This window comes from Ailuropoda melanoleuca, chromosome 1 (assembly GCF_002007445.2).
Source record: "Ailuropoda melanoleuca isolate Jingjing chromosome 1, ASM200744v2, whole genome shotgun sequence".
Taxonomy (NCBI): Eukaryota; Metazoa; Chordata; class Mammalia; order Carnivora; family Ursidae; genus Ailuropoda; species Ailuropoda melanoleuca.
This window is the reverse complement of record NC_048218.1, coordinates 206388312-206400518: the sequence shown is the minus strand read 5'-3', so window position 1 is coordinate 206400518 and position 12207 is coordinate 206388312. Positions and strand designations below refer to the sequence as shown.

At 56.2% G+C, this 12207-nt stretch overlaps 1 protein-coding gene across 7 annotated transcripts in view; it reads left to right on the top strand.

The window, feature by feature from the left end:
• Positions 1–12207, top strand: part of KCNH2 (potassium voltage-gated channel subfamily H member 2) — a 46006-nt gene that overhangs the window by 14102 nt on the left and 19697 nt on the right. For all 7 annotated transcript variants that reach the window (XR_004619246.1, XM_034639526.1, XM_034639517.1 and 4 more), the window contains exon 2: positions 2777–3007. Coding sequence is in view for 6 of the 7 variants with exons in the window: in XM_034639526.1 (XP_034495417.1) it covers positions 2777–3007 (231 nt within the window). In the remaining variant the exon portion in view is untranslated. The remainder of the gene's footprint in view (positions 1–2776; positions 3008–12207) is intronic.

Here is a 12207-nt window from a genome sequence, read left to right as displayed (position 1 = left end):
AAAAAAAAAAAAAAAAAAAAAAAAAAAAAAAAAAAAAAAAAAAAAAAAAAAAAAAAAAAAACGAACTCTCCCGAGTGTGAATGGAGGGGCGTGCCCGGGGCCGTGTGCATCGGGCTAGTGCGAGTCAATGGGGGCTGTTGGCCTCAAGCCGCGGGCCAGGGGTCGTGAGGGCAAGGCTTGGTGCCTGGGACCGTGGGTTTGGGGCCGACGGGACTGTACTGGGGCGCAGGGCGGGAGGTTCAGCTCAGGCTTACGGGATCCGGGAGTGTGTGTGACATCTCAAGTGTGCAGGTATCCCTAACTCTGGGTGCCTGGATGTGGATGGGGCCGTGTGGGGGCAGGGACAGGAGAAGGTATATGGTCCGAACTGTGAGACCTTAAGTACTGTGTCTGAGCCGTCTTGATTGTGTTTTTGAGAGACTGAGAGCCAAAAGCTTAGAGTGAGTGCCGAACATGCTGTTCGGCTGTGTACATGTTACCCATGAGTTCGGTCCTGCATGGGCAGTGGGGAGGAATCTTTGACAGAGCTACAAAGTGTGGACTCCCAGGTGAGAGGGTGTCACGGCCTGACGCTGGGCTTTAAGGGTCTAACAGGCCCGATGTAGTGCCCCCATAGTGCCGATTTTCCTGTCCTGAGTCCCTTTATGGGGACTACAACACCCCTCAGGCTGGCCCAGTAGGGGAGGCTTCCAGAAGTGTCCCAGGCTAGGTGAATGTTCTGGCGTGGGTGTTTGATCCTCCCAGCATGCGTGTGTCTGTCTCCAAGGCTGCATGTGCCATGGTGGGTGTGACTGCCAAGGGCCCTGGGAGCAGGGAGCGGGTGACATTCCTTGCCCATGACCCTGTGAGCACAGGACAACGTGTGCTTGTAACTGTGGTGGGGGGAGGGGGATCAGTTGGACGGGGCGGCATTGTCTGAAGCAGAGGAACACGATGATCCTGAGGGGGAGGAGACGGACACGGCGGAGGGCCACAAGGTGGGGTCTTTCCTTCTCGCCAGCTCCAGAAGGCCGAGGAGCTAGGCATGGAGAGAATCTGGGCTAGGATCTGGGGGCTCGGCTTCTGGCCCCACCTCTGCCACTGACTGCCATGTGACCTTGAGTGACTCTCTTCCTTGTCAGAATCTCAGTTTCCACATCTGGAAGGGGGGGGTGGCCCAAGGAGCTTTTCAGATCCCTTCTGTGGTGGTATTCCAGGAGCTCAGGGAAGGGGTGGGGGTAGGGCCTGCCTTCGAAGAAACTCGCTCTTCTTTCTCCGGGCCTGGGAGCTGGTTTCTCTTCTCCAAAGCTCGTGTGTGTGGCTGGTAGTCTGGACTGCCTTGGGCTCGGGTGGAGATGGAGGCCAAGTCAGGGGTCTTTTCATGTGACAGGGAACCCTGACTCCTGAGGTTGTTGGCTGCCTGGGAGTTTTGGGGGCCTGGCAAACTGACTTAAAGATGACCAACTTCAAAAAGTAACTTTCTGGAGCCAGGGTAAGGGAGGGCTTAGGAAAGCAGCCTTCCCTGGGGTGGGGTGGGGTGGGTTGCTGCAGCTGCAACCCTTGCCCATGGGATTGCCCAGGGCTTCAGCCAAGGGCTGTGTCCACTGGAAAGGGAGAGGGCAGAGTTCCAACTGCCACCCAAAGCCCCAGCATTAAAGTGGCTGGAAACTTCTGTGTTTATAAAAAGCTCTTATCCCAGAGCATCTTCCCTGGCACCAGCTGGGTCTGCTGCCTGTCTGTGGCTCACCTGCCAGCCTGGATCTTGGGGCAGGTGTGGAGGGGGTGAGCCACCTCTAGCTGAAATGGGTCTAATGGGGCACCTCTCCTTGATGGGGCCTCACTTCCCTGGCACAGGTCCCTTTCCTGGATCTGTCTTCTTACAAGTGGGCCACTGTCTCAGGTCCATCCCGGGCTCCCGTATTTCCAGGGATTGGAGTTGCAGGTCCCTTTCCTTGCTCCCTATGACCTTGGGTTTCTGCCTGTGACCCTCAGTATATTTCTTCTCCTGCCTAGACCTAGCTTCAAAAGCTGGCTCTTTCACAAGCTGCAAGATGTGGGCATGCCTCTGAACTTCCTTTGAGCCTCAGTTTCTTCATCTAAGAAAAAAGATAATGACCTTATGGGGTTGTCGGAGTAGTAAATGAGAAAAAGCATCGCAGTTGCTCGCGTGGTACTTCCCTTGTCCCCTTTAGAGAGCCCACTCTCCAGCCCCTGACTGCCCTTGGAGAGGCGCGTAAGTCCTGGGAACTACTGACCTGCTGGGTCCGCAGAGACTTGGGGGAGTGATTCCCTAAGGATCCCGGGGGTGAGGAGGGCCCAGTGAGCGCCCCCCGCCCCCATGTCTAGAGAGCAGAGGTCAGGAAGAGAAGCCGGAGGACCTGATGCAAAGGGAAGCTAGTCGCCATCTCTGGCCCTTCCCAGGCTGCCTCTCCAGGCCCAGTGTTTATCCCTCCGCCGCGGCTGCTGACACGCGTTGCTGACACCCGCCCAGGCTGGCCTCGGCCCCGGGCGCGGAGGGGGCGGGGGGCCGCTGGCAGGCTGCCCGGGGGAAGCCACGCAGCCAGCCCGCGGGCCGGGCGGGGGAGGGGGCGCGTCGCCGGGCCGGGTCGGCCAAGGCACCTGTGTCAGGGGCACAGCTGCGTCCGCCCCCTGCTGGGGACCCCAGTCCCCGCTATGCTCCCTGGGGCGGGGAGTCCCCCGGCGGGTGGCTGTGTGTGACAAGAAAATGCAGGGAAAGTGCTGGGAGCCCCCGAAGTAGGGGTCCCTGCTCACGTGCCTGCTCATCCCCACCCCCCAGGCCGCAAGTTCATCATCGCCAACGCTCGGGTGGAGAACTGCGCCGTCATCTACTGCAACGACGGCTTCTGCGAGCTGTGCGGCTACTCGCGGGCCGAGGTGATGCAGCGGCCCTGCACCTGCGACTTCCTGCACGGGCCGCGCACGCAGCGCCGTGCGGCCGCGCAGATCGCGCAGGCCCTGCTGGGCGCGGAGGAGCGCAAAGTGGAGATCGCCTTCTACCGGAAGGATGGTAGGCAGGGGCGGGGCCGCGACGAGGGGGCGGGGCCGCGACGAGGGGGCGGGGCTGCGAGGGACCAGGGTGGGGGAAGAGACAGCGGGATCCGGGAGGTAGGAGGGTGGGGGGAGTCCCGGCGAGTCCCCTGGGGGCGTGACCCCAACTCGGGCGAGCGCTGTGGGTCAGGTGGCAGGCGCGGGCTGGGCACTGGTGTGGGTCTCTTTGCCTCACGCACTCTGGCGGGATGATTTTCGGGGTGGCCAAGGGTCTATTTGGCTGTGGGTCTGGCGCCTTTGGTTTCTCCCTCCCTGGACAAACGTGGGCAGGTTGAGGTAGGTGGGCTGGAGTTTGACGGGGTCGGGATGGCAGGTGCGCGGACGGAGTCAGGCTAGAAGGACAGGTTGGTGGCTGGGCTCTCACCTCCGACTGGCTACGGGCCTCTAGCTACTCTAGGGCAGCCCCTGCCAGGTGATTGATCTGAGAGATGTCGCTGAGGGCGAGGCAAGGGGGACATGCAGGACTCTGGCTGGCTCTCGGCTGCCCTTCTCCGGCCCCTCTCTCTTCTTTACTTAAACTGCACCTGGTGGGAGGTGTGTGGCTCTCCCCACAACCTCAGTTGCCTTTGTCTCATCTAATGACTGCCCGCCCACCACCCACTCCTGCACCAGGTGTCTCTACTCAGCCACCGCCTCCCAGCCCAGCTGCTCTGGGCTTCCGGACAGTGGATAAACAGAGCCCTGGGCGGGGCTGCTCCCCGCACTATGCCTGCCCTGGGTGGGGTGGGCTCTGCTCAAAGAGGGCAGTGAAAAGGCTTTGGGAGCCTTGCAGGTATCAGAGGGCTGGGGAGGTGGGCTCCAGAAGTGCCATCGGAGGGCCACGGATGCCCAAACTGCTACTCATTGGTGTGTGTCTGACGAGCGTTTACTGAACCCCTGTGAGCCAGGGGCAGTGCTAGGGTCTTGTAGATAGAGCACTGAACTAGCCAGATGTGGTTACTGCCCGAAGGGAGCTTACTTGCTGTACAGGGCACTCTCTGCCTTCACCTGGGGGCAGGCAAAGTGAGCCGGCCATCCTTGTATGCACCTGTCCCTGTCCCTGGAATAGCCCCTGTACACTCAGAGTCGGCTCATGCTGCCCTGTAAAAGGCTTCCATCTCTCCCTGGCTCTGTTTTCGCAGGCATACACAGCCTGTGACATCCCTGGATAGCATTAGAGGGGGCACTATCACTGGGGCCCTGTGGAAGAGAGTGTCCTTATAGAAAATTGGGGTTCTGGCTGGGAGGCAGGGGCCCGGGAGACTAGAAGCAAACTCTGAGGGCAGGGCCTTCTGTCCGTTTTTTCAGTACAGTCTCCCCAGAGCCGTAATCAGAGCAGATCTGTCTTTATATCTGCCGATATCTGCTGGGCCATCGAGTGCTCGCTAACATGGCTGGGCGGCTCCTGTGTACTGGACGCCGGGCTAAATATTTCACTTACGTTATCTCTTGGAATCTTCACAACAACCCTGGGAAGTAGATACTATTTTTATCTCCATTTTATGGATGAGGAAACTGAACTTCAGGGAAATGAAGAAACTTCCCCAAAGTCACATCGCTAGAAAGTGGCAGAGCTGGGGGTGGCGCCATGTCTGTCTGAGCAATGCCGAAGGTGTTCTCGCTCTGCAGTCACCTATTAGAGGTGACCCCAAGTAGTTACAGGGGCATCTATATACTTCACATACTTTATGTACGATTTTATTTTGAAAGTTTGCAAACCATGGGTATAATGGAAAGAATGCAGAGACATAGGCCTGGGTGCAGGTCCAACAGCAGAAAGTGTGTCATCTGGGAGCTTGGTTACTGCTGTGAGCCTGTTTCTACTCCTTGGCCGCAGGGGCCTGGGTGCTTCTGTCTTCCCCATAGTGTCTGGGGAGCAGGCCCTCCCTCTTGCCCGAGGCTGGCTCCTTTGGGAGAAGATAGCCGTGAGACCCCTGCTGCAGAGTGCTGTCATGGGATCTTGGTGACCTTGTGGATCACTTAATCCAGCCCACTTGAGTTACAGATGGAGAAACTGAGAAGCAGAGGTCCGGTTACCAGTTAATCAGTGGAGAAAGTAGGACTAGAACCCAGGCCCCCTGCCCAAGTTCAGATTGTTTCCTCCCTCCAGTTACTCCTCCAAATGGGGCTGCCACCCAGAAAGTCAGATGCCAGTCATCTCTGCCTGCCCTCTTGTCTGCTCTCCCCTAGCTTCTCCTGTTGGCCCACAGGCTGGCCTTGACCCTCAGGTCACGTGGGTCCCCGTTTGTCCTGGCACTTGAGGTCTAGGATGCAGACAGGTTTCCTCTGCCTCCCTTCCCTCTGCCTTGAAATGCTTCGTCCTTTGGGTGAATGCCTGTGGCCTGCGCTATGTATGCGTGTGCACGGGAGCTCCCACCTGCGTGCATGGGCCGGACAGGGAGGCAGAGGCGAGCAATGCCCGTGCCACCCTTTTTTCTGTCCAGGCCTTTTTCTGGGTCTCTGCCTAGGCCAACCACAGGAGAGTGGGTCCCTGGGCTTCTGCCCCAGGGAGGTGGGTGGCTGGGAAGGAGGCGAGGCCTCTTGCTGGCAGGCGCCACTGCAGACAGCTGTGCTGTGTCGGTGCCTCTAGCCGAGCTCTGTGCAGTATCAGGGCCTGGAGCCAGACAGCCCCATTATTTAGGTGCTGGGACTGCTGGGAGGTGGGGAGGCTGGACGGGGGCGGGGGGGGATGTGAGCCAGAGGGAGAGACTCACTGGCCCTCTATCTGTGTCCCTTAACATCAGGCCCAGGAGTAAGGTGGAACTGGGACTAGGGCCAGCAGTATGGGGCTGACAGGTGGTCGCACCCCTGCGGGGCCTGGGGGCCAGGTCCTGGTAGCAGGTGCTACGGCTGCAAACCTGCGTTCCTACATGGCTGGAGTGGGGAGCTGGGGATCCCTTGGAGCATGGCTCCTCTTCCCTTGCTCCCCTCGTCCGCCAGGCATCGGGGAGGTGCCCTGCTCTTGGCCTCTTTTGTTCTCTCTGCTCTTTGTTTTCATCTGTCTGTGCCCCGCCTCCCACCCAGTTCATCCTCTGACTGCTCTTCAGCCGGTCTGCCTGTGCTCCTGGTCTCTGCCCCTCTTCCTCTCCCAGCGTTGGCCTCCCTACGGACTCCTGCCCCCTTGGTCTTTACCTCCTTCTCCTTGCACCTGTCTCTCTTCTTCCCTCCCTTCAGCACCCCTGAGTCTTCCTCTTGCTGATCTTCCTCTGCCCCTCTGGGCTGTAGCTGGAACTCTCTCTGGCTCCCCGTACCTCTGTGTGTTCTGGCCTGGTCTCCATGTCCCTCTGTCCCCAGGAGCCTGTGCGTGGGTGGGGATGGGGGTGTCTCTAGAGAAGAGTCTGTCGGCTTCTCCACTCCAGCTGCAGGCCGGTTGCTGTGGTAACAGGGTCAGAGGGCCCCCACTGCAACAGCTGAGCTGTGGGCTGGGGGAGGGGTGGAGACCATGGGGCCAGCCTGCTCCTCAGTGTCCCTAGTGCCCATGGGGAGCCAGAGCCCCAGTGGTGGCACCCCACCCACTGGTCTGTGGTCCCCAGACTCAGACCTCAGCTTCCCAGGGGCATGGGCAGACACTTCTGGCACCAGCCACCCTCCACATACCCCAGGCCATTTCCCTGTTTCCTCCCTGTCCCCTGAAATCAGACTCCTCGCTGTGATACTCCCCCACTTCTCCCTACTCCATCAAGGCTGACCCCTCCCCAGGCTCAGACACCCACCCCCTCTGCCCTGCAGGGTCATGATCCTCAGACCCTAGATCCCCATCAGCCACGTTGCTGGTGAAGGAGTCCCTGGATAGATTGGGTGCCTAGGCAGGTTAGACAGAGGTGGGGGCCTAGGTGTGTCCTGCATCCTTGCGATGGGAGCAGAGCAGAGTGATACCTGGCGAATGAGGGTGGACCCAGGTAGCATCCTTCCCAGGGGGGCTCCCTCTGCCTTGGGCCTTCCATTCAGGGCCTGGGTGGCTTGGATATGGGACCAGTGAGAGCCCCTGCCCCTGCATGGTCGCCAGGAGCCAGGCACAGGGGCCTGAGGGGCCCTGCTGTCCCCAGCCAGTACTTTCTCTCCAAGGGGTCCAGGGAAGGGTTCCTGAGCTGGACTAGGGTGCCCTGGCCTGCTTGGGAGCTTCCTGTCCCAGCCCCAGCCCAGGGGTGAGGTAGTCTGCCAGGACGGAGGGTGTCCACCACTTCTGGCCTGCTCTGGGGTCTGGAGAGTGTTGGGAGGGCGGCTCCTCCGTGTTGTGTCTGCCGTAGCCCCCGGAGAGGAGCTATGTAAATATTTGTGCAGAGCGTCGTCATCTGCAGTGAGAGCAGAGTTTGACGGTGGCCTTGGGCTCTGGGGAGGGGGGCTGTGGGCATCGGGAGGGCCAGCGTGGGGGTGTGAGATGGGGTGAGACTCAGCCTCTTTGCTGCCCAGAAGTGGCTTCCAGGACAGTGTGACTTGAAGGTTTCCAAGAAAGCCCTTTTGCACTTAAACATCTCCCTTGGTGCCCAAAATGCCTCCATCAGGGGAACGAACCTTTGGCTTGGGTGGAGAATGAGCCTTGTTTTTGAAAAACATATTCTCTCTCATCACCCTCTTTCATGCAGGGAGGAATGTGGAAATCAGCTCTTTAGTGTGAGGGACTTTCAGAGAAACTTCCCTCCCTGACCTGGGGAGGAGGGCCTGAAGAGGGGGCTTGTTGGGACACCTGGGACAGGTGACAAGAATGGGAGAGACTCTGGATGAGCTGCTGTCGCCCCAAGTCCCTTCCTGTCCTTAGTCTAGGGGCCCATGAAGATCTCCATGCTGTGAACTGTGGTTGGCCTCGAACAGACCCCTCTCCACTTGGGTCACACGTCTGCTGGACAAGAAGCACCCTGAGGGCCAGGAAGTGTCTCCTCCTTGGCCCATATTGTCCCTCACTCAAGTTCTGGATGAGGGGGCACGTCTGATTTCCCCCCACTACAGTATAATCTCCATGAGGGCGGAGAGCAGTTGTGTTTTGTTCTCTGTTGTATCCGGGTCTAGTGCTCCCTGGAGCTCCGTACATACTAGCTGAATGAATGAACGAGTGAACGAACGAATGAATGGAATGGACGAGGTGGGCAGTGTGCTGTATTGCAGAAGCCCTGTACTGGGAGTCAGTGACTTGGAACAGTGTCTGGCTTGGTTCCAGACTTGCACCTGCTTGGCCATAAGCCGTGTGTCCCCAGGTCCTGGCCAGCATCTGTGTTCCCTGCAGTGCTCCCCTCCATGCCCTGCCCCCTGCTTGAGACCCGTGCTTGCCTTTCCCCGTCCTTCCCTAGGCTTCTGCTGGCCCCAGCTCCTGCCTCTGCCTCAAATCACCAAAGCCGTGTTTGTGTTCCTGTTCTTGTTCTTTCTCTTTCATTTCACTTTTCTTTTTATCTCGCTCCCCGGTCCATTTACCCTTCCCTTCGGCAACCATTCAGACGAACTTACTGTGAATGTGTTGTTTGCCTATGTTCTCACAAAATGTGTATTTCGTCTGGATACATATAGGTGTAACTTGCGTACATGGTATGTGCTATATATTATATTCTGCTGTTCCCTGTTCTTACACGGGAGTAAGCCTTTGAGTCTATCCAGGTTGTTACTTGGCACCTAGTCTGTAGCTTCATAGTTTTTTTTTTTTTTTAAGATTTTATTTATTTATTTGAGAGAGAGGACGAGTGGGAGGAGGGGCAGCCGGGGTGGGAGAAGCAGACTCCCCGCTGAGCAGGGAGCCCACACGGGGTTTGATCCCAGGACCCTGAGATCGTGACCTGAGCCGAAGTCAGACGCTCAACCGACTGAGCCACCCAGGCGTCCCCGTAGCTTCGTACTCTGTGATGTGTACCCACCTCAGTTTACCTGCCCGCTCTCCTGGGCAGCCATCTCCAGATTTCCTCCAGGAAAATGTTACAGTGAACATCCTCAGCCGTGGCTCCTTTTGGACTCGTGTGAGGAGGTCTTTGGGATGCATCCCCAGGGGTGGAACTGCTGGATCGCGGGGTACGTGGACACTTGATTCAACTAAGCACTGTCAGATGGGGCACCAGCATGACGCCCCCCATCACCACTTTCCTAAATGGAGCACCAGGTTCCTAGTCCGCCCCCCCCCGCCGCCGTAGCCCTGCCACACTTGGCGTTATCCACTTTTCTAATTTTTGCCAATCTAAGAGGTGAGAGTGATAATTTGCTGCTTTAATTTGCATTTCTTTGATATTGTGTGAGTCCCGGCATCTCCGGCTCGATCGCCTTTCGTGTTGACTTCCCTGTGAGTTGCCTGCTTGTATCCTTGCTCACTTTTCTAGTGAAGCTGCTGTCTTTTGTTCTCGGTGATTTGCAGGAGTTGCTTTTGTATTCCAGAAAAAGAAATGCTTACCGTTAAATATTCAATATATGGATTCTAGATATTAATTCCTGTTGAAATGAGATTTTGCAAATATCTTCTCCCATTCTGTCATCTGTTAAACTTATCCAACAAAGACACTTCATAGTGATACAAATTAATTGATTTTTAGCTTTGGGCTTTGGAAGTTTTGTTTAAGAAATACTTCACCATCCCGAGGTTGCAGAGGGGTCCAGTTTCTTCTAGTAATTTAATTGTTTTACCTTTCTCGGTCGGCTTTCGTCCATCCTGAGCCTCCCTCTGTCTGTGGTGTCAAGTGGGGATCAAGTTGTATTTTTTTCCACGTAGTGAGCCAATTTTCCCAACATACCTAGTAAATAGCCTGTTCTTTTCCAGCGATTTGTGGGGCCACCTGTATCGTAAGCTAATTGCCCATCTATCCACGGGTCTGTCTTTGAGCTCTCTGTTCTGTTCCAAACATTTATTTGTCTGCTCTTGCATCAAAACCACACTAGAACAACAACTATGGCATTTAGTATGTCTTAATCTGAAAGGCAAATCTTCCCTTTTTCTTCTCCTTTTTAAAGATTGACTTAGGTATTTGCAGACTTCTCTTCTTCTTTATGAAGTTTAGAGCAAGTTTCTGGAGTTCCTGGAAAGAAAACCCCCACTAGAATCTTGATTGGAATTAGATTATTTGTATAGATTAATTTGAGGAGAATTGACATCTATATAATATTTGTCCCGACCAAGAGCCTGGACGGTCTCTCCATTTATCAGATCATTTCTGTACGCTTTATTAGTTTAAAGCACCCCCCCACCCTGCCCCGAGGCTTAGTGCATTCTTGGTCAATTTTAGTTACTTTACAGTTTCTGATGCTATTACGAAAGAGACCTTATTTTTGACCACCTATTCTAATAGCTTTGTGCCGGTGGAGAGAAATGCTGTGTGTTTTGTGGCTGACCTTGCATCTGGCAGCCTCACGGAGTTCTCTTATTTGTTCTAATTGTTTATCTGTTGATTTTGTTGATTCTCTGGGGAGATGATCCTATCATTTGCAGATGATGCCGGTTTTCTCTGTCTATGTGTGGGTCATTGCCGCGTGGCTTGCTGGTGGAACATTGGATCTGACTTCTCAGAACGTTCCACGCGCACTTGCATTTGTTCTTTGGAGTGTCCCAGCATCCTGGGAGCTGGGGGAGTCCTGGAGGGATTACAGCTCTCCCAGCGATGATTGAGAAGCCGTGGCTGTGTGGGTGACCGACAGGAGAGCTGGAATTGGGATGGGTGTTCTCAAGGCATCCCCTGGCTCTCTGGGGTACGCTGGGAGCCAAGGTGGATGCAGAGTTCTAGAAGCTTGCATTGCAGAGCCCTGGAGGCGGGCAGGAACCCCAGGTTGTTCGTGTTGGACCTTGGCTGTGTGCCCTTACTGCCCAGTGGCAGGCTCTGTGGGAGTCACAGTGAAGAGTGCCAGTAGGGTCTGAGGTTCAGAAACACCATGCCTTTGAGGCTCCTGCTCTGGTCCCCTGTCTTGGTTCCTGGGCCACCAGTCTTCCTGTTCTATTCTATTCTATTCTTTTTTTTTTTTTTAAGATTTTATTTATTTATTTGAGAGAGAGAGAGAGAGAGGGCTAGAAAGAGAGCACGACCAGGGGGAGGGGCAGAGGGAGAGAGAGAAACAGACTCCTGGCTGAACAGGGAGCCTGACATGGGGCTCGATCTTGGAACCCTGAGATCATGACCTGATCCAAAGGCAGACACTTAACCGACTGAGCCACCCAGGCGCCCCTCCATTGTGTTAAGATTTAATAGCGTATCCACAAAAGACATGATTATCACAGTGGTTCCAACTACAGTCAAGACTCAGGATGGGTTTGAAATGGGCAGATTCTGTTGTGAAAAGCCAGTTAGTCTCCCTGGGTCTGAAACGGAGCTTGGAGGGTGGGGAGATTGCCCTGTGCACACCCACCTAAGTGCAGGTCACCACCCCGAGGACCAGTCCTTGAACACCTGCTTACCCGGTACCTCCTGTGAAGCCAGCCCGGCCTTGGCCTCAGGGCTCCATCTTGGGTGGGGGTGCCAGGAAGAAGGAAGCTCACCCCAGATGCCAGTATACAATTATCTCCTAAATTAGGGATATAGTTTTAGAAATTCTCAAAGAGAAACATCATGGGGGCCAGATGGAGCAGTCAGTAACGTCTTTGCAGAGGGGAGTCCTGCGGGTCCTGGCAGGATGGCAGGAGCTGGAGGGGAGCACGCTGGGGACTCTGGGGAGTGGGAGTGCCAGGTGAAGCTGGGGTGCACTGAAGGGGCTCTGAGGGAGCACGGGGGCCCCAGCAGGGACGGGAGGGCGGGCTGAAAGGTCTGACATGGTTGGGATCAGGGGGATTCTGAAGGGTTCCGATGGGGGTGGAGGTGGAGGGGCAGACCCCAGGAAGTAAGGGGGGGGGGAAGGGAAAGCTTGGAGGAGTGGAAAGAGAATGGAATTGGAGAGCAGCCTTCCCCACGTGAACATGGCCTTGTTTCACCTTCCCAAGCCTTCTGGGGGCAGGGCAAGGTCATGGCTCCCAGTTTATAGACATGTGGCTGTGTCCCAGGAAGTCGACAGGGCTGGGACCCAGAGCTTGTCTAGAAAGGACTCTTCCTCTCTTGAGGCTGCTCCAGTGTCCCTGGGGAAAGCGGCCCAGGCAGACCACATGCAGTGGGTTTGTGTGTGGGGGGGTGGTCTGGACCACTGCACAGAGGCCCCTGAGGCCCTCTCTATGACCCTATAAATCCCTGGGAGATGTCAAGCTGGAAGGGCCGGTGGAGGTGTCTGTGTCATGGCTCCCCAATTCTTGCCCTGCTGTGG